This window comes from Acomys minous, assembly GCF_964271855.1.
Source record: "Acomys minous genome assembly, chromosome: 1".
Taxonomy (NCBI): Eukaryota; Metazoa; Chordata; class Mammalia; order Rodentia; family Muridae; genus Acomys; species Acomys minous.
Genome location: NC_140483.1, coordinates 2,685,662 through 2,708,367, shown reverse-complemented (window position 1 = coordinate 2,708,367; position 22,706 = coordinate 2,685,662). Strand labels below are relative to the sequence as shown.

Genomic DNA, 22,706 nt, shown 5'->3' with positions numbered 1-22,706 from the left:
AGGAAAAAATCCTAACTGTTTCTCAGGTAGCAAGTGTCTCTAACTGGCAAGTTTCAGTGGTGGGCAGGTGTATTTGCCCCTTTATCTCCCATAAACAAGTGTTTGCTGCCAGCTGTGGGTATCCCTTTTCAAATCTCAATGCTGGTCCTTGCTAGCAGGTGATAAGCAGAGCTGCTGCTGAGCAGACTGTGATGCAGACCCACAGGCCTATACAAGCCACGCTCACAGCATGGGCCTGAGACCTATCTGTTCTGACATCCTATGCCAAACTGGGTTAACCTACCTCATCTCAATCCTCTTAACTTCTGCTTTGCATCTGAAATAGACAATATACACATGCACAGTACACACACTTAGGCATCTATTTGTCATCTGCGTATTTTATTTTGGTGATTGAGGCCTCTGGGACAGCTTGCCTGGTAGTGTGTCTGGTTGGCACTACTGCAACAAAGACAGATCAGGTCAACAAGAATGTACAGGGGCTAGAGAGATGGCTCAGTAGTTAAGAGCACTGTCTGCTCTTCCACAGGTCTTGGGTTCAAGTCCCGGCCATCACATGGTGGCTCACAACAATCTATAATGTGATCTGATACCCTCTTCTGGCCTGCAAGTGTACACACAGATAGAGCACTCATGTACATAAAATAAATAAATAGTCTAATGCCCCCCCAGTATGTATAGAGACTGGTGGCCATTACTAGCTCTTTCTGCACTAACCAGGATCTGACTTGGAATGGAACTGCCTGCTTCTCTCTGACACTAGCATTTTTTACTTCCTGTAGAAGCGGATGTCAGACACTATTGTGGTCACCACTATAATCCAGGGTCACTGTTAAGTTGGTAGCCACCTACACAGTTTGAAAAACAACTAAAATGTGTTTAGGTGACAGGTGGCATCATGGCACCTTAAGTGAATCAATTCAACATTTTCTTCCAGGTCATAACTATATGCCAATACTAAAAATACTAGAAAATTTAAGGTGTTTTTGAAATGGTAAGAGAAAACCCCAGGCTGAAGAGCATCTGTCCACAGTTTACTCGTACTGTGTATTAGAAAATTACTGTCATTACTTAGAGAGCAGACACAGAACTGCCAGCACAGGCCACATCAGTGTGACAACACTGGCGGGGTGAGAGTTGTCAAAGCCTGAATGTAAGGTTTGTAAAAGAAAGCAAATCTCATAGCTAGTCCTGCATGTGAGACCCTGGGTTACCTGAGTCTTCAGCTGAAGAATCAAGTAAGACAAATTCTTTTTGAATTACAAAAAGCCTTTGAAACTACAATTATTTTGTTGCCACTTTTACATTCTTCACTCCAGAAAAGAAAGCAACAAAATCAGCTAGTTTACATTAAACTTAGAAAATTGTGACATTTGCCCAGTAAAGTAACCAGCATTTGTTCCTTTTGTGCTGTATAAAATGAAAATACAGTAAGATTAATTTGAAAAGCTTGTGAAACACTGAACAATCCCTTAACAGTGAATAGTTCAAAATAAAGTGATAACAGAAAGCATGAAACATTAACCCCAAGATGTGCAAACAGGAAAATACTTCTAGAATGTTCTATATAAAGTATTTAAGAAGCAACAGCGATCCTTAGCCACCCGTGTCTGTTTGGGAAGGATGGAGACTGTGGGCTGCAATAGCCTCAGGACTCTGTTACATGCAGTAGAGAAGCGGCAGGGGCTAGGGCACCAGTGAGAGTACAGCGCAGGGCTGGCAGCCTCAGAGCTCTCACTGGCACCACAGGCACTTCTGCTTACTTCAGGGCTGAGGACTGCGGTGCTGTCGCTAGGGACGTCGTCTTCATATCCTTTATTATGAAAGCTCTCTGCCTCGTGCCCTGTGCTTCCTTCACTGGGACACTTGTTGAAGTGACGCCGTGGGCTGTTGCTGCAGCGGGAAACCTCACACTTCCCATCCCCGACTTCGGAGGGTGTGCATGAGAGGTGAGGAGAGCCGCTGTCGTCCTGATAAGGTGGAGGCTGCAGCTCGTCCAGCGGAGGCGTCCTTCTCATTCTCTGAATGCAGTTTCCTGACAAGGGCAAGAGTGTGGTCACTGTCTCCGATCAGCCTCAGTTCAAGTAACTGTAAATAACTTTAACACGTGCAGTAAACATTCAGTAGCAAAAACGGGTAAAACTGTTAAAATTCCTACATGAATTTTCTCTTTCCTTAGTCCAGGCACAAAAATAAAACCTCCCAGCTCTCCATTTTCCTCTCTCACCCAATAAGATCGGGAGAAATAAAACCCATATGTTGTTATGAACCACAAAGACAAGCCTTATCAGACGGTTTGCTTGATTCTCTCTCCCCAGACCTTCCCAATGCTATGTACAGTTCACGACTCCCTTCTAGTCAGCGGCCTCTCCAGGGGCCATAAAACATGGTGGGTAAAACATAAGACTCCATTCTCTCAGTTACCGGGCAAACTCTAATCAGCACTCAGCTTAGCATGTTTCCACATCTACCTGGTTAGAACCCTGAACAAAGCCACATTCAGTCCCTGCTCGCCAGTCTGTAAGTCTAAGGGTGCCTGGCTCCTGTCCACAGTAAGAACCACCACCACCTCTAGCAGTGATGATATTAGGCCCCATTTTCTCTCTCTTAAATTATCTTTTAATTCTTTTGCTTCAATAATCTGCATCCATCTTCCATTGAGACCAAATATATCTACAAAAGTGGATAAGGGATTCACAGATAGTATACATTTTATGATCCAATAAACTTTGTTTTGAAAATATGACCATTTTCCATTTTCTTTCTAAGAAATTAAACCCTTTTGATTCCTACCTACTTTCTCCATGGTTACTGAACACTGCATAACATATTAAGTTTAGATGTTATGGTGTGTGCATACACTGTCACCGACATACCCAACTGAAAAGGGAGAGCTGGGAAACAGGGCATACACTGCTCTCATCTTACAATCTAGGCAGGTAAGGATATGTGAATAGATCCAGAATTCATGCTGAATATTAAAGCTAAACAATGCTCCTAAAAAAGATAGTTTAAAATAAAATTGCTATGGCAGTCAGTTCAAATACTCAATATAGCTCTTCCTTAAATTTTACATAAAAATTAAAGGCCCCATTTAAAAAATACCAAAGTCCTCATTCAAATGAAAAATATCAATGCCTTAACTATGAATTTACATAGTTGATCAAAAGCTCTAATTTTAATTAAAGTGTCTTACCTACTAAAGCTAGCACACAAACTTTGAGAAGTTATCAAAACCAATGCAGCTGAAGCTGAGCTAGAGCAGACACATTAATAACTGCAGTTATGTGGCAGCCAAGACACATGAGACAAGTAGCTTTACCCAGATGCATAGCACAGGCCACACAGGGGAGCCCTGTCCTCCCAGCAGTGCCCGGCTATACTTGTCAATGGGCTCAGGGGGAAGGTTTCAACCTGGGTGCCAGAGATACTTTGGTTTTCCTGATAAAAGGAGGGACACTCAATTGGCATCTCCTTCTTCCTTCCCCCTGAGGTTCAGTAGCTACCGTGTGACTGAGAAGTAACAAGCATGAGAAAGAGGCCTGAGGAGAAGCAACAACAAAAACAAACAAACAAACAACAAAAACCCAGGAGATTCTGGGTATCAGAAACATTTCCCCAAACTAAGAAAGACAAATTAAGGACACCAAAGTAAATATAATAGCTTCCTTTTCTGTATATAGCTGCAAATATGGCCTCAACAGTCACAGTTTAACTTATTAAACAACACATTTCTCTCTTCTAAATCATCTGGCAGTGAATTAAATTAGATAATACCTATATAACTACTGATATACAGTTAAGGATTCTATAGTTTTAAATGCATATATTAGGATATGTGGGAACTTCAAGAAAATAAAACAAAAAATAGTAAATTAAACTGAAAATAGAAGACATAAAATAAAAGCAGAAAGATGAACTTTAAAACATATATAGATTAGAAAGCATTAACAAATGAAAACATAATTTATTAAAAAAATAAAATTGATAAATTGCTAGGATAGAGTATTTAGACAACCTGGTAATGTACGATATTAACATCAGGAATGAAAGCAGCCGGGATTTCAGTTCCTACAGGCATCAAATGAGCAGGGTGAGGCCTGTGCTACACTGAGAGATGCTAGAAGAGGGTGGGCAGGGGAGCTGTGCACACCAGGCAGCCCAGCGGAGCAGGAGCTCTGACCACGGTGCTGAATCGCATTTGTCGCGCGTGCGTACTGACTGGAGTTCATGAGGGCCGTCTGCACGTGGGAGGTAAAGCAGATGATGGAAGCATGAGAAGGCCTGTGTACATCCAGGTTATCAAAGAGCAGATGCTCCCACGTTAATGTAGCCAGGCCTTTTACTGTAAGATAAAGGAATTAGAATATGGGAAGGGAAAAAAAAGCTAGCTCCAACTCTGATGAGCTGACTAAGGAAGAGAAAATGCACAGTTACTGTGCTGGCTAGTTGTATGTCAACTTGACACAAGCTAGAGCCATTTTAGAAGAGAAAGCATCAGCTGTGGGTAAGGCTGTTGTTTATTTTCTTGACTGAGTACCGATGTGGGAGGGCCCACAGACTAAGCCAGGAAGCAGCACTCCTCCACGGCCTCTGCATCAGTTCCTGTGCTCAGGGTCCTGTCCTGCATGAGCACCTGTCCTGACTTCTCTGGATGATGGACCACATCACCCAGTTTTAAGATGAAATAAACCCTTTTCTCCTCAAGCTACTTTTGCTCATGCTATTTTACCACAGCAACAGAAACCCCAATTAAGGCATGTACTCAGCTAACACAGTACAGATGTCACTATCCCAGCAGCAGTGAACGCAGTGCTGGGGAAAGTACAAGATGAGCGTAGGAGAGCTGTACGTGTTCAAACACACTTGAAGAATGGCAGGGACACACAGCAAAGGAACAAAAGGCAGCGGATGCAGCTGCCACAGCCAATAGCTAGAGTAAAGGGCGACTGTTCATCAAACAAACAAAAAAAAGAAACTGTGAGTCTACATAGAGAGGAGTGAATAATCAAAGGTTTTTTTGAGGAAGAAGATATATGCATGGTCTCAAAATTTACAGTAAAGAGGATAGTAGCACCTATATTACTGACCATGAGGTAAGGCTGTGTATCACCTTTAGAAATACTAGAAACACACCTCACAAAGCAGAACACCTTCACAGTGATAAAGATAGGCCCCAAAAGACAAAGGAAAACTCACACGATGCACTACTAACTATGAACAACATCAACAAACAAACAAACAACAACAACAACAGAAAACAATCTTATATCTTAAAATCTCCCAAGAGAAATTGTATGCTCAGTTGGCTTCCCTGGTGAACTAACCACTGATGGAAGGAAAACCTACCAATCTTCCACAACATATTCCAGATAACATTAAAGGCAGATAATTGCCCAAATTATTTTATTAGGTCAGCATAATGTGACACCAGGACTTTAAGAAAATCTTCCGGGTAACAACTGTGTTGTAATCTGAATAAATTAATTGAATGAAAAAATGCCTCCACAAAAAAAAAAAAAAAAAAAAAAAAAAAAGAAAAGAAAAGAAAGAAAGAAAATCTTGCAAGGAAAACCAAAATATCAGCTAATGCATCTTGTAAAGGCAGAGGTAAAAAAAATATCAAAATATATGCACTGCAAACCCAGAGCCTTGCAGCACTGTGTCAAACCAACTTGGTTAACTTGGTAGGAATGCTAAGTGAATTTAACATTCAAATTTTAACCAATCAAAATTAGTGAACAGCAAAAATAAAGGTAAAAAGCAATATGTTAACTGTAGTTTTTTTTAAAGGTACGTGGTAAATTCATTACACATTCATGATAAAAATCTCTGAGCAAATTAAGAAGGACATCCCCTCTCCTACAGAGGCTACAACTCCTACAACAAACCCATTTTATGGCAAAGGGTTCAAAGTTTTACCTCTGAGCTCAGGAATGACGAGGGGCACTTGTTAACACTACTTCTATTCAACAATGTACTGGAGGCCCTTTCTAGCCAGCACAAGCAAGCAGGATAAGAAGGCAGAAAATGAAAGAGAGAGAGAAAGAAAGAAAGAAAGAAAGAAAGAAAGAAAGAAAGAAAGGAAGGAAGGAAGGAAGAAAGTTGTCAGTAATTTCGGGTAACTATCATGACATAACACAAAAAACAAACAAACAACAAAACAGAGAAAGACGGGAAAAGGAAGGACTTCTTATACTAAGTAAATTCAACAAGCTGAAGAAATCAGTAAGTGAAGAGGCAATTGAAATTCTACATACATGCAAAGGACAACTGAAAAGTAAAAATTTAAAGCAATCTTATATTTATTAACACTGGAAAACATCAAATGCCTAAAAACAAACCTAGGAAATTATATTGGTGTTGTTTTCCAATCACGGAGTTTATGTGTCCTTTCAATAACCAGTGCACGCCACACTTCAACTTTCTCACCAGTGGCTACACATGTTCAAGGCGGGTTAGCTGCAGACAAGCAAAGCGTCCTTTCTTCAGCAAGGCATCCCAAAAGAGAATCAGACTTGAGAATCACACGGGTACTATATGCTTTCACTAGTTTTGCCACTGCAAAAACTAATAGATTTGAAAAGTATTGCAAAAAATTAAAATAAGGAAGGAAACAAGAGCCATGGCAGATTATCATAACCTTAATTAGACATGACGCCGACTGCAGTTGCCACTGCAGATGGAAGCTTCTTCTTGAGCAAGCTGAGACAGCCCCCGCACTGGCTGAGACAGCCCCGGCACTGGACGCGCTCCACTAGCTAGCAAGTGCTTCTCTTTTGCAACAACATAGAGATAACAAAAATTAACTTGTTCCACTTGGCAAGAGCAGCAACATCTTTACTGTCCTGCTTCAGAGAGATTATTCTTTCTCTGTGCCACCCTCCATCCATGGAGACCCTGAATGCATGACCTCCTCAACTCATCCCTGTAGAAATAGGCAGGAGAAGCAGAAGAGCCAAGCAATGGTGTGCCTTCAACAAACATCTGTGTTTGGCAGAACTCAGCACCAAATCTTATGAAACAACGTGCTTGCCAGTAAAGTTCACAAGGTCAAAGAGATGCAATGGAGTATTCCTCCACAGTCAGAGAGGATTTGCTGAGCCTCCTCTGCCTCTTCAGAGAACAACGCCGCCGCCTGTTATCCTCCATTTTGAAAGTAGAATACCACATTTGAACATACAACTCTGGCATAGTCATAAAGAAACTAAGTCTCGTCTAGCTTTGAACAGGGTCCAAAGCAGGACACATCTGTCCAGATGTCTGAGAGAAGGGTGGAGTGGAGTAAGTCTATATTTGACCTTTGTAACCTAGACAACCAATAGGTCATGGCACAGCAAGTATCACTGGAGAACCCTGATGGTAGAACTGCAGTAAAAGCCTATATGTTTAAAATAATATTTTTGCTTTTTGTACCTTTAAATGAATTTTACTATAATATAGTTTAAATCCAAACAAGTTTTGTACTATGTCTTAAAACTCTTAATTCCTTGTTTAGCTTATTTTCTTGATGGTCTGAAATAACCCCTGACTCAGACATCCTCCATACATAAAAAGCCACTAACCAGACATGGTGACATACACCTTTTATCCCAGCACTCAAGAGACAAGAGATAGTTGGATCTCCATTAGTTTGAGGCCAGCCTGGTTTACATAGTAAATCCCAGGCCATCCAGGGCTACAAAGTGTGACCCTGCCTTGGAGAAGAAGAAAGGAAAAAGGAGAAGGAAGGAAAAAGGAGAAGGAAGAGAAGAAGAAAGGAGAAGAAGAGGAGGAGGAGGAGGAGGAGGAGGAAGAGGAGGAGGAGCAGCAGCAACAGCAGCAGCGAAAGCAGCTAATTTTCCTTACTCAACAACACATCTCTTTAGAGTGGAATAAAAATTCAACTTGATGACTCACTTCTTTGAAACAATACAAGCCATCTTTTCCTTCAGCAAGTACTATGGAAAGTGCTTCCCTTACTGAGGAAGAGCGCAGGACACAGAGTTAGTACAAAGACACACCAGGCAGCAAAATGACTGTGTCCAGCACAAAGCAGACAGCAAGTGCTCACTCAGATGTGAGGTGCGTGCTGGAGTGATGCTGTGTTGCCCTCACAGCCCCAACACGAATAACTGTGATTAGGCAGTTGAGGGCAAGAAAACAACAATGGCAAAGATACACATGCCAGCACCACAGAAGAGCAGGTGCTGCTGTCATGGCCCTGTAGGCATCCTGTTTGAGTGTTGTGTAAACAATGCTCCTCAATTGTCCCCTGATTTGCCAATAAAGCAGTTTGTAGCCAATTGCTGAGCAGGAAAGAGACTAGGGTTGGAATTCCTGCTGGTCAGGAAGGGGAGAGTTTGAAGAGAAGGTAGGGGTGCAGCCACAGGCAGAGGTGCAGGAGAGATGAAGATTCAGCCTTTGGCCAGAGCAAAGAAAGAACTAAAAAGCAAGTAACTTGGGGATTTTGGCAAAGATGGAGTCAGGATAACATAGAGGGTTAAGAACAGACTAAAACTGCTCAAGATTTTATTATAAACATTTATAAATAAATATAAGAGTCTCAGTTATTTGTGTGATAGATGGGTTAAGAGAGAAACAAACACAGCTTTATAAAAACAATGGAACCACAGCCCTTTTCAGAGGTGGCCCTCAAACATAACGGAAATTTAATCTTAATGGTGGAATTTGTAACCATCCATTTGATTTTCAACTTCAACCAGTGTTAAGAATGGCTTCATTTCCTGGCTATGTGTCACAAGTCTGGCTGAGGACTAGGAGGAGTTTGAGGTTAAGATAAGACTAGAGAATGGTGTCTCCTAGAATGTTAATAAGGCCTGAAAATATTCACATGCCCAACAACTCACACCACAAGTGTGCACCAAATAGAAAGACCTCTAAATTTGACCCATATACAGCAAAATGAATAGAAAATTCCTAAACTGTGTAACACCTGCATTTCCTCTATTCTCTACTTTGGTTTTTAATGGACAACTGTTTTATTGTCAAGTGAGGATTTCAACAACTGAGTTTAATGTGACCTTTCTCCCACTCCAATACACAACCTGGTCATGTCACTCCTCACCAGTGCATCCCCTGGGGATCATTACCATGTAGTCCTCAGGATCTAATTAAACTTATATATGCTACAGCATCATGATTACAGTATTTATTGTGATGACTGTTTATTGTATTCCATAAAAGCATTTTGAAGAAGGCATCCTGTGACTAAGTGCAGGTTAATACATTTGTCTAGTTCACCATGCTCACAAGGCTAAGGCCACAGTTTCATTTTATTTTGTGCCATATTAAGAAACTCATCCTCAATTATATGCCTGAAAGATGGCTCGTCTTACTGAGGTTCTATAGGCAAAATACACTGTTTTGATTCCATGGTATTACAGTTCTGTGGAGCTGGTTTTATAACTACCACACTCAGGACAATATCCTAAGTGTTTTTTAGGTGCACTCTAACAAGCCTTAGCAATCCAGCTCCACTCCAGCTGTTTACTCAGCTCCTTAGGATGTAAGACCACTCACCTCAAATCACAGCAAAACACCAGCAACTTCCTCCCTCACCCAGACACCCTTAACTTCTCCCTTTCTATAAATTCATCTTGGTTGTTATCTCTGAAAATGCAACAGTTTTCCCCAGAGCTTCATCCACAGCAGGTGTCTCTCATGTCTGCCTGCACCGCCTGCCCCACAGCTGAGAGTACAACCACTAAGGTGCGTTGCTCAACACAAGACAAGATGGCTGTTGTGCACCCACTTCTCACAGGACTGGGTGGGCAATAAGGTCTCTGGGTCCAAGATCATGAACTTGCACAAGTTTTGTTTGTTTTAATCTTATGATATAGAATCAGTGGGAGTGAGAAGGAACTAAGGAGAAAACTAAAGATGAAGAATTCAGGGGAAAAAATAAAGTATAAGAACTCTTCTATTTATAACATATTGGAACAAGATACTAATGCGGTAAAAAGAAAAAGAAAATCATCATTTAAAACGTTTCCTTCCAAAAATAAATGTGAAAAAATCTAGCAAGATTAGTTAAACATGAACTTGAGATATAGCTCAGGAGCTGAACAGATGACCAGCATGCACCCAAACCTAGGCCTGAGACACAGAACCACAGGAAATAAGGTCCTTAAAACAATCTGTTGGATGTCATAAATCTGAAACATGACTTAGGAGTTCTTTCAGAAAATACTGGAAAGTATACTTGACCTAAGCAAGCAAATGTTTCTGTTCCAATGCTAAAGTCACTTATTTATTCTTCTTGTGCTGCTGAGGCTTACACACCATGTAAGAATTTAGCAAGCAGCTCAGTTCTTGCTTCCAATTTAATTCTAAAGATACAGAGTAGATATTTTTAATGCATTGTCACAAAATTCATGGAATCATAATAAACATACAGCAATTTTGAAGTCAAAACAAAAAGGTTATTGTTAGCCCTCAAAAACCTTCACAAAAATCAAGCTTAAAAAAAAAAGCTTTGATTTAAAAACACTAGGATTGGGCTGAAGAGACAGGCTGTGCAAGTCAAGTGCTTCCTGTGCAAGCATGAGGACCTGAGTTTCCCCTTAAAGCTCACATTGAAAAGGCCAGGCACAGGGACCCATGTTTGTTGTAACCCCAGTGTTGAACAGACAGAAACTGGAGGAGGCCGTCGAGTTCCTTGTTGGTCAGCCGAATTGATAAGCCCCAGACCAGTGAGAAATCTTGTCTCAAAAAGCAAAGTAGACAACACCCAAGAGTTCCATGTGCACACATAATCATACTCATACACGCAACTCCCTCATGCAAACATGCACGCACACACACACACACACACACACACACACACACACACACACACACACCCCTACAACAAACCTAAACACTTCATTCTAGCATCTTCAAATAACACAAAGACACTCAGTATCAATAGCTGTATCATTTTATTAAACTACAATGAAACTAAAAAATTCTTCCTTGATTTTAAGGGAAGATTGCTGGAAAATTACATTTTGTGAATTTCATTCAATTTTATCAGTTATACTAACACATCTGTTTATCATTTTAGTTTTATGTTTAAAACTCAATTTTATCCTGCAGAACATATAACAAATGATTAACAACATTAAGGAATTTCTGGTTTTGTCCAAGAAAGAGAAAATGGTGCTGAGTGCACCTTCCAGCCACACACACTGTACAGCTGGACTAAGTGGGGGCTGTAGAGACGGCTCCATGGCGAAAAGCACTGGCTGCTCTTGCACAGGACCCAGGTCTGAGTCTCAGCATCGACATGGCTGCTCACAACTATCTATGGCTCCATTTCCAAATGAGCTGATGTTGTCTCCTGGCCTCTGTAGGCATGAGGCATGCTGACTAGTGCACAGACACATGCAGGCAAAACACCCATGCATATAAAATAAGAATAAAAAAACCCAAACTGGACAAATGTATAAAGCAACTATTTTTAAGTAAGAAACATGAAGTAGGCTGGGACTAGGCCAGCTTTGCTATGGGCATCCTAATACCCAGGATCTGGGACTAGGTCAGCTTTGCTATGGGCATCCTAATACCCAGGATCTGGGACTAGGTCAGCTTTGCTATGGGCATCCTAATACCCAGGATCTGGGACTAGGTCAGCTTTGCTATGGGCATCCTAATACCCAGGATCTGGGACTAGGTCAGCTTTGCTATGGGCATCCTAATACCCAGGATCTGGGACTAGGTCAGCTTTGCTATGGGCATCCTAATACCCTGGATCTGGGACTAGGTCAGCTTTGCTATGGGCATCCTAATACCCGGGATCTGGGACTAGGTCAGCTTTGCTATGGGCATCCTAATACCCAGGATCTGGGACTAGGTCAGCTTTGCTATGGGCATCCTAATACCCGGGATCTGGGACTAGGCCAGCTTTGCTATGGGCATCCTAATACCCAGGATCGGTGGGGAGAACAGTAGTATTGCTGTGCTCAGGAGGCAGGGGGCTCTGGCACAGAGAGGGCTGGACCCGAGCCATCTGTGAGGATGTCCTGAGCCCACGCCCTACCACACACAGTACATGAAGCAGTACCCGAAACGCAGTAGGGGCAGGTGTCATTCACAGAAGAGTGAGAGCCATCAAGTCCTGCAGGCTTCAGAGCTCCTCCCAGGGACAGCTAGCTGAACATGCCAATGAGTTAGAGCATCTACTTTTTTTTTTGAGTCAGGGTTTCTCTGTGTAGCCTCAGCAGTCCTAGACTCACTTTGTAGACCAGGCTGGCCTTGAACTCACAGTGATCTACCTGCCTCTGCCTCCCGAGTGCCGAGATTAAAGGTGCACACCACCACGCTGGTTCCCAAGACCATCTACTTTTAACATATGTGTGCTGACTACTTTGTTGTTAACATGGTATAAGCTAAAACCACTTGTAGTGAGAATTCTGGAATTTTGGTTTCTTTAAAAAAAAAAAACCACAGAAATAGTATAAAATGTGTTTTTATTGTCTGCAGCAGCTCACTATGATTTGCCTCATGCTCTAGCAGAGGCATGGTTTTGCCAGCTGCAGATAGTTTCTGTGATTGTGTGACATTTGGGATTCAGAGAACTTTTCAGAGGGTATATAAATGCTAGGGCCCTGAGAGGTGTGGTTGGTGGTTGTTCAGGGGGGTTGGTTGTGGTTTGCTAGTAGTCATGCTCAAAGAAAAAAAAAATAAGATTCAGAGATCTCTCTTTCCCTCCCCCATCCACCTTTCTCTTCTATCTAGAGATAGGGGATGAAACTGGGAGAATAAAGGGCGGGGGGGGGGGGGTAGGGGAGGGAAGAAGAACCTACAAAGTAGCAAGAGACTAGCTACAGTCATCTGAAAGAGGGAACCTCAATTTTAAAAAATGTGTCCATAAAAATGGCCCATAGGCAGGTCTGTAGGGCATTTCCTTGATGATTGGATGTGGGAGGCCCCAGCTCTCTGTGGGTGGTGCTACCCCTGGACAGGCAGCTCTGGAAGGTATAAGAAATCAGGCTAAGTCATGAAGAACAAGCCAGTACGAAGCACTTCTTCAGGCCTGTTTCAGATCCTGCCTGCAGGTTTTTGACTTGAGCTCCTGCCCTGACTTACTTCAGCGGCACAGTGCGGCCTGAGAGCCGTAAGCTGACATGAACCTGCTCCTTCTCCAGAAACCTTTGGCCATGGTGTTTTATCACGGTGACAGAAACCCAACAAAGACAATGTGCTTCACTAAGATACAGCTTATAAAAATATAATCTAGGCTAACACGGTATGGCCAGCGACATTAGCTAATGCACGCTCAACTCTCTAATGGGAAAGCAGTGGACTACAAGAGACTGAACTGTGTCTGCCTCTATTTCCAAGAGACTCATGTTCAACTTTCACTCATAAAAATAGCCGGGAAATCTTTATTAGTCCTTTAAAAAAAAAGTTAATATAAAATTATAGCAAAAAAAAAAAAAAAAGGAACCTGAAGTAACACAGCTAGAAAAGCCTGTGGTGGGGGCGGGAGAAGACATCTGATTTCATTGGTTGTTCGCTAGGCTCATGGTGACGGAAGCTGCACATTTTTCTGAAGGGACCGAGAAGCTGCTGGAGGTCTGGTTCTCCAGGCAGCAGTCCGGAGCAAGCCAGGGATCTGGGGATCTTCGCACCATCCCAAGATCTGAGTGGGACACCCTTTTGAAGGATGTGCAGTGCTCAATCCTAAGTGTGACAAAGACTGACAAGCAGGATGCTTATGTACTCAGTGAGAGTAGCACGTTTGTATCCAAAAGACGTTTCATTTTGAAGACACGTGGTACCACCCTCTTTTTTATTTTTATTTTTTGGTTTTTGTTTTTTCCAGACAGGGTTTCTCTGTATAGCCTTGGCTGGCCTCGAACTCACAGTGATCCGCCTGCCTCTGCCTCCCGAGTGCTGGGATTAAAGGCGTGGGCCACCATGCCCGGGTACCACCCTCTTACTGAAAGCACTGGTTTCCCTGTTGAAGCTTGCTAGGAATTACAGTGGGTTTGACTCAATTCAAAGTTTCTTTTATTCTCGTAAGAATTTCATGAAGCCTTCTCACCAAGGATACCCTCACCAGAATTTCCAGGAAGAAATTGAGTTTCTTAATGCAATTTTCCCCAAATGGAGCAGCATATTGTATGGGACGTATGAATTCTGACTGTTGGTACCTATATGCTTTGCATTTCCCAGAGAGCCGAGTAATCCATCAGCCACATCAAACCCTGGGAATTCTGATGAGTGAGCTTGACCCAGCAGCTATGGGCCAGTTCTACATGAAAGACGGTGTCACTGCAAAGGACGTCACTTGTGAGAGTGGAATTCGTGACCTGATAGCAGGTCCTGTCACTGACGCCACACTGTTCAATCCTTGTGGCTACTGGCTGAGTGGAATGAGATCGGATGGGACATACTGGACTATTCACATCACTCCAGAACCAGAATCTTCTTATGTCAGCTTTGAAACAAACCTAAGTCAGACTTCCTATGACGACCTGATCAGGAAAGTTCTGGAAGTCCTCAAGCCAGGGAAATTCGTGCCCACCTTGTTTGTTACTCAGAGCTCTAAACGTCGCACAGTGCTCTCTTCACCACAGAAGATGAAGGTTTTAAACGTCTTGATTGCCAGAGTGCTACGTTCAATGATTACAATTTTGCTTTTACCAGTTTTGCTAAGAAACAGCAATAACAGCAAGTTGATTAAGAAAAAATTTTTTGAAGAAGAAAAAATGAAAAAAGAAGACATACAGGAGGTGGTGGCCGCTTTCTAGATATTGATACTGGGGGCTGTGCTTTCCATGACCACCACCTTGTAGTTGCAGAAAACCCTAGGTGTAACAACAGTGTAATCATTTTGAAGTGTATGCATTATTATATCAAGGAGTTAGATATCTTGCATGAATGCTCTCTTCTGTGTTTAGTGTTCGACGCCACGCTTGCTGAGGAACTGAAGTGCATGTGGAAAAGAACTTTGTATGACTCTTTACGACACGTGTGAAAATGATTCAATCTGGTTTATGCACAGTGTGATATTTCTACAGGCATCCTCCAAAATGCCCCACAGACAAGGGGCATTAGATGCTGGCCTCAGCTGACCATCTGTGATGGTTCTATTGCTGCAGAGTTTTTACATCCAGTTACCTCCACTTTCTAGAGCATACTGTCTACTAATGTTACTCAAAACCAATTTTTACTTTATACAGGTGTTTTATGCAATGGCAATTAAAGTTTTTCTTCCATGAAAAAATTATAATCTAGCTCCTTCGGTGAGTTTTGATAAATGCCTGCAACTGGGGAACCATTCCCACATTAGTGATAAATAGTAAGTCCATGGCTGTGCCTGTTCCTATGCATTCGTTTGCCTCCAACAAATCCAGCTCCAGGCCAATCAACTTCTGACCTTTTCCACTATTTTTAATTCATTATTTAAGCCAGGCATGGTAGCACACATCTTAATCCCAGCACTCAGGGAGGCAGAGGCAGCAGATTGCTGTGAGTTCGAGGCCAGCCTGATCTACAATGTGAGTCCAGGAAAGCCAAGGCTACATAAAGAAACCCTATCTTGAAAAAAATAAAAACAATCAATCAACAAATCACTTTACATCCTGATCGTTCTATGCCTTTTCTAGAATGTCTCTGAATAGCTGCATCTGACTTATTTCACTTTCATAAATGCTGCTTCTGCAATTCAACTGCATTGTTAGATTCGCTCAGTTTATCTATTTTAATAGAGTAGTATTCCACTGTAGGAAGCCCACAATTTAAATAGTTCTCAAGCGGCTGTAACGCTCTGTTTTCAAGCCAGCCACATGTCAAGGCCTTCCTTCTGGCAGTGTGCTCAGGTCTACTCCTTCCCTCCTGCTGTGTGAGAAACCCTCAGGGTTTTCATGCTGTACTTCCCTGGGTGACTCATGGTTTCAGCATCTTCTCTGTGCTAATTGCCCATTCCTAAGTCTTCTCTGGTGATGTGTCTGTCCAAATACTGCACATCTTAAGGAAAAGTTCATGACCTCTCATAATGGATTAGTAGGAAGACTATGAAAACCATACTCTGTAGCCTACTATGTAACCCACGCTGACATCCTAGGAGTGCTCCTGCCTCAGGTACTGACTCCACTATCACAGGCATCTTAACACCATGACACCATCCTTTTCAGAGAGTTTAGAGCTCTCCGAAACAGCTGTGGACTTTCATACCTCACTGGTATACAGTATTTACTAGACTATTCTTCTGTTTCTACAGCTTCCGTCCTGGCCTGATATAAAATCTCTGATCTATTAACAAATCCTTCCTTTGTGTTAACATTTTGTGCTTAGTTCCCTAGTACTTAGTACACTACACAATTATCTTTTAAACATTTTTTGCAACAACAATGGCAGATGGTGGTGGTGGTGCACACCTTTGATCCCAGCACTCAGAAGGAAGAGGCAGGTGGATCTCTGAGTTTGAGGGCAGCCTGGTCTACAGAATAAGTTTCAGGACAGCTAGGGCTACACAGAGAAACCCTGTCTCAAAAGACAGAAAAAACTGTTTTCCAAATCTTGGAAAGATATCATCTACCACTCATTGGGTGTCTATGATAATTAATAAAAAAAGAGTGTTGATAAGGTGTGCATGAACCAGAATCTCTTGTTACTGTCAAGAATGCACAGTGGCACACTTGTTGGTATTTTAAGAACACTTTCATGACCCAGGAATTTCACATGATATATGGAAGCATACACCCACATAATGTTCTGCATATAGATAATTCAGGAGCTTATTTAAGGTTATCAAAAAAGCACAAGGGACCTAAATGTCTGTCAGATGATGAGATAACTGACAGAAGGCAGGACGTCTACACAACAGAATCCCACTTAGAATATAAAGAAATGAAGGCAAGAGCCAGCACATTATGCTAAGTGACAGAAAATGTCGCAAGAAGCTGCGTACTGTGTTTTCCGTTGACAGGAAAGGTGAGGAAAGGCGTCCGCAGACAGCAGACTCTGGTTATCAGGTCTGGGTCATGGGGCTGACATCAAACACGGTATTTGCTACACCTGCGCTTGTTTGAATGCCTCCTGGTGAGCCCTGAGAATGCCCTGAAGATTGTATCATACTCTGAGAATATGAAAAGAAAATGAGTGACTTCATGACATGAGAAGAGCACCTACCTCAAAATTCTCTTGAAGTATATATGTCTGCTTGTATCAGGGTATGCGGAGAGAAAACTTAATATTCCCACAACGGAGTCTCGATAGATCAACTAGCAAACGTGTTCTAGTTTCAGGAAATATAAAGTAAGGCAGAGTCTTCCTACTGTGAAGCCTAAAAATTGTTTAACCAAGGAAAAAACCCTACTGAAAGGGAATTATATAAAACGCAATAGTATACAGCATTGAAAACTGAATCCATCATGCAGGCACTACTTATATACATAGTCAAATCCCCTGTAGTGTCAAGGACAGACTCTGGGTACCCTAAGTCTAGTAAAGGAGGCACCAGGGGAGCAGTGTTCCCTAGAGAGTGATTTCTTCTACATTTTCTGGAATCTGGACTGCAGGCACCCATGAGCTGCTGATACAAATCTTTACAACTGTAGCACCATTTTGTCCAACATTAGTAAGCAATATAAGAGAGGAAAGAGACAACGTTAAACCTGGTGAAGAGATACCAACCATGCAGCTACACGCTCATGTTAAGGTCAGAGGACAACTTTTGGAGTCAGTTCTCTCCGTCAACCCTGCATCCTGGGGCTGACAGGGCGGTCAGGCTTGACCAGCACTTCTGCCTGCTAGGCCACTCGCTGGACCTACCACAGCTTCTTAAACTGCAGCTTTCGCTGTGGCTCTTCCTCATAATTAATATTCATCATGACACAAGATTACCACGAACGGTTCAGTTAAGTATAAAATGACAAATCAAAAAGACTTCCACGTGAAAATAACAATGAGGACAGTAATAATGATTGTCATTATTAATTATTATTCTCAAGCTTAGGGAATGGCTCCCCGGTACCGTTGAAGCATGCTGATAGGTGGAAGGTAAAAGAATTAACAGAATAATATTATTAAAATTTATCGACTGCTCTTACCATGTGCTGCTTTTTACTGAAATAAAAGTATTTTTTTCACATCTGAGTTCCCAATAAAAGCTAATCAATATTTCACTATAGTATAGTTCAATTTTACTTGACCTAAATCAGAAAATAAAATCTGGTAAATGACAGAATATGTAAGTTCAAACTGTAACTGATACTATAAAACATACCAAAGACTGAATGGAGAACCAGCTTAAGCCCTACTGAGCACATTTTTGGGTGAATGTGTTTAAAAGACAGAATAATTTTTGCTAAAATTATAAGATTTTATGCTTGTTACTTTATAAAATAAAAAACAATGTTCTTAGACAAAAAAGCATGACTATTCTGCTGTGTGAAACATGCTTAGATTTTTACACTGGATGAAATCAGCAGTGTGGCCTGTGGAGGTACACACTAGTGAAGACAAGAATGAGAACAGCAGCTCACCTTGTGTTCACTCCACTAACTAGGGATGAGAGCTCAATAGTACCAGGATGAAACAATGACGTTCCGTTTATATTGTATACAGAAAGATTCAGACATTCTGAGGACTCTTTTTTTTTTCTTCCATTTTTATAATACCAAGTAAGCAGACATCTCAGAAACAGACGTTGAAACAGTAGCAATTTAGGGTTGTGAAGCAGCTAAGCGCCTCACAATGTTGATGTACCACAGCAATTGTAGATCTTTGATATTCAGCAAAAGGCTTTGTTTCCTTGTTATTCATTGAAAAACTATACATTAAAAATATCTCTTTATTTTCAAAGAAAAAGGCCCAAATTTTAAAAGATCTTTGCATTAATGTTTTGACCATTGAACTCAGCATTGAAATTTATTATTTTGTAACTAAAAATGAAATGAAACACTAGGGGGAAAAGGTTGGATAATGTTAGAATTTTGATTAGCAATCACAGCTGCAGCAGAATTAGTTTCTATAGCAACAGGAAGGAATAATGTGTTGAACATAAGATGACTCTTTACAGACTGCAACTCAAAAGAAAATCTTTGAAGAATTTTATCTTAAAAGTTATTAATCTTTTATCCACCATAATTTTCTAACAGAAAATAATCATTCCTGTCTACTTTTCCTAAATTATCTTAACTCATTCAAATTTAATATGCTCCAAAACTGATTGAAAATGCAATATACCTCAACAGTTAATAATTTGGGCAACTGTCTCATTTGCATTTAAAACAAAGCCACATGCAACCACTGCTAGACCCCTATGATGGTGCATTATTTCCTTGACAGCTCAGCCCCTGCCAGGAAAGGCTAAAGGGTACTGCTCTGAATAAATGACGGTTCTTTGGTGACATCAGAATGACAAGCAAACCCCACGTTTTCATCCGTGAGAGGCTAGGCCTCCCTCCTGTCAGTGGGCATCTCCTGATGAAGAGACGCCTGCTGTGAGTGCTTCCTGCTCTGCTCCTCTCCATCCTCAGAGCTCAGAGGTGCCTGTTCCTAACAGCATAAAGTGTTATTTCATGGCACCTCCTCTGCTTCTACATGGCTTTGGCAACTCATTAACAGTGTATGCTTGAACCCTTCATGTCCTTTGCCCTTTTAATGAGACCTATTACTGTGGCTCACTCCAGCTTCTGAGTTCTGGAGTAGCTTGGGAGTTACCATGGATACCAGTGACAAGCATTCTCCACAACTGCTTTCTCTGTCTCATCAGACACAAGAAAACTGATGTGGTACCAATCAAATCATCCAGACACCATGAATTTTTAATTCTCTTGCTATTTATGTTTTAAAATAATATACTATATATATCCTTTAAATTATCAAATCATCAAAATAGTAATGTTGTTTTTAAAAATATGAATAGAGATCAAATCACAGAGTAGAAAATATGAACTCAGTTGTTACTATTAAGGCTTTAAAGTATAAGTATTAAAATAATATTTTATATCTAGAATGAAATATTTAATTCAATAAATTTCAGTGGTGAAAATTTCTAACTCCATTAAAGTTAACATTCCATAGGGACAGTGATGTGACCAGGTCATACCTCAAGATAGCTCCGTCTGAGTACAAACAGTTTGTTTAGGACTAAGTACTGGCTTGCAACAAAAAACTTTACTGCATATAAAATAAATGTTTTTCATTATCGACAAAATTATTAGTAAAAATTATTTGGGCTATGTCAGAAATAATCTCATTCCATCTTTTACTTCCCTCTTTCTCAACATAACAAAGTATTTCTATTTAAAACCTCATACCAGGAATAAGATTTTTTAATAAAAATTATTGTTATTAAACTTGGGGTATACATTGATTTTTGCATTTCCTTTTTGTATGAAAGTCTTTTCAAAATATCAATACGAGACCATAGAAGAATAAGGCAGGAAACTCCTAAGTTTACTTTTGAAAGACCCCGAGGACCCTAAGCAGCAGAAAGTAGTCCAAGAGACCCACACTCCTTTCCCCAGGAACCTTTCTCCCCTCCCTAGTGTTTGGGTGTTGGAAGGGAGAAGGGTGAAAAGGGAAGTGGAGGCATAAGAAACCCATATAAAATGGGTAAAAATGCACGCCAACAGAAATGGATGGCGGTAAGGTAATAGTTGTACAATTTTATGCTTACATTTTATATATTTTATTTTCTATTTTGAATATTCTACCACAATTAAAGGAGACAAATAACTGACTAGAAAATAATTAGCTGCAACTTGAGTAAACCTTGAAAACTTTCATCCTATTTCACTTAAACACAAAGACACAAAGAGTAGACAGTAGTTAATTCTACTCTCATGAGGTCCTATTAAATGAGGTAAATTATGGCATGTACATTTTATCATAATAAACAATTAAAATAAAATCCTCTTACCAGAAAGATTTAAAATCCAGCTTTCAAGAGATTTGGTAGCAAAATGGATAGTGAAAATTGAGACATCTGCCAAACTAGCCTTTAAAACAGAACTTGTACAGGAGTGAAGGGAGATGTTAGTTCAGAGTAACTAAGTATTTGAAGGACATTGTATCTCAATTAGGTAAAACTGAAAAAACACTAAAACACAACAGGTCCCAGAACTAAATGGAGGCATGGAGGCATGGTTACATAATGAATGTCCTTTGGAGAAGGAATCCCCTCCTCATGGGAAAGACAGCATGAAGCTGCACAGTAACGGCACAAGGCTTGCTTCATATATAACTCCGCTGGCTTGTCCCAGCTGAGAGCAAATGAAAAGCAAAAAGACAGTAAGAAAAAACCCCAGAGTTACAGGACTGTTAGGACACAAGCAGGACGGGCAGATGTGGTGTGGAAGGAACTTCACACTGGCCACTAAGACCAGCAAAAAGAGGTAGTCAAGAAACGGTCAATGCGCCCTCACTGTGCCCTCAACAAAGGAGCACCAGAGCTACACTAAAATCCATTTCTAAAAATTGGCACATAAGAATAACCTTAAATCTGACAAAATTCTACAATATTAGACACTGCAACGAGGAAATTAATAAGAACAAAGTTTAAAAAAATACATAATCTCAAAAGGGAACCTAGCACATGACAAAAATAGTATTTTAAGTCAGTAATTAAAAATGAGATTGGTCAGCAAATAATATAGTACAAGTGGCAAACAATTTGGAAAATCCAGCTAAATGTTCATGTAATGCATAACAAATCAGAGCTAGATCAAAGATGGACAGCCAGAAAGTTGAAAGCTCCTAAGGGTGAATCTTTAGATGTGTGTTTAATTGGAACACCTGTAGAATCCAAGAACGTGGGAGGGAGAATTGGCAGGAGGGAAAAGGAAGACTGTGAGGAAGTAGAGACACTAGAACACAGAGGACATGAAGCGAAAGGGGAGAATAAAGGGGAGGGCAATGGGAAGGCGTGGAGGGGGAGGGCGGGGCAGGGAGAACTAACTCAAGGATGTTTGAAAAAGACATGGAAGCCTGCCATTTTAGAAGCTGTGCATAAATATTCATGTAAGAGTTGAATTAAAGTTGTGCATCCCAGAAGCTTTAAATTGCCAAATAAAAATCATAGTGCAGGACCGGAGAGACGGCTCAGAGGTTAAGAGCACTGGTTGCTCTTTAGAGGTCCTGAGTTCAACTCGTAGCCACCATATGGTGGCTCATAACCACCTAGCACAAGATCTGGTGCCCTCTTCTGGCATGCAGCTGTATATGCAGGTAGAACACTGTATACATAATAAATAAATAAATCTTTAAAACAAACAAACAAAACCACAATGCAAAGTATGAAATCCTTCTCTTCAAGTTGTTGGTCAGAGGCACCTGGAGACCTTCAGAACAACCCAAACTATTGCCATGGTTTTTGGTTGATGGTCAGACCCTGTTGCTGATGGCATCACATTCATTGATCCCAAGACATGGAAAAACAAAGTTAGTACTGGCCAGGAAGATTCCTCCCTCTGTCTAGCTCTCATAGTACTGGATGGTGCTATGTGGTCATCAACAGTGTGAACACCACCAACTGCAATAACGGTCAGTATGGCATGACACGTCAATGGGGCCTGTCAACCCATCGCTCTCTGGCTCATTCTGTCTTCACCTGTGTCTAGCTTATTCTCTCTTCAAGCTCTCTGTGTAAAAGTCTCCTGGTAAAAACTGCCTCTCAATTCCATGAACTCAACTTCACTGCGCTGCCTCTCAACTCCCTGACTCAACCAAACTGCCAGAACAGCACTACCTAGAACTCAGAGGTC

At 41.1% G+C, this 22,706-nt stretch overlaps 1 protein-coding gene and 1 pseudogene across 16 annotated transcripts in view; one reads left to right on the top strand and one right to left on the bottom strand.

Moving 5' to 3' along the window:
* The window catches only part of SYT14 (synaptotagmin 14), a 171,288-nt gene that overhangs the window by 69,764 nt on the left and 78,818 nt on the right, over positions 1-22,706 (bottom strand). For all 15 annotated transcript variants that reach the window (XR_014782226.1, XR_014782227.1, XR_014782228.1 and 12 more), the window contains one exon: positions 1,764-2,035. Coding sequence is in view for 12 of the 15 variants with exons in the window: in XM_084797216.1 (XP_084653342.1) it covers positions 1,764-2,035 (272 nt within the window). In the remaining 3 variants the exon portion in view is untranslated. The remainder of the gene's footprint in view (positions 1-1,763; positions 2,036-22,706) is intronic.
* Positions 13,497-15,395, top strand: LOC311593737 (S-adenosylmethionine decarboxylase proenzyme-like; annotated as a pseudogene). The gene is made up of 2 exons: positions 13,497-13,759; positions 13,911-15,395. The product of its transcript is annotated as an S-adenosylmethionine decarboxylase proenzyme-like (transcript).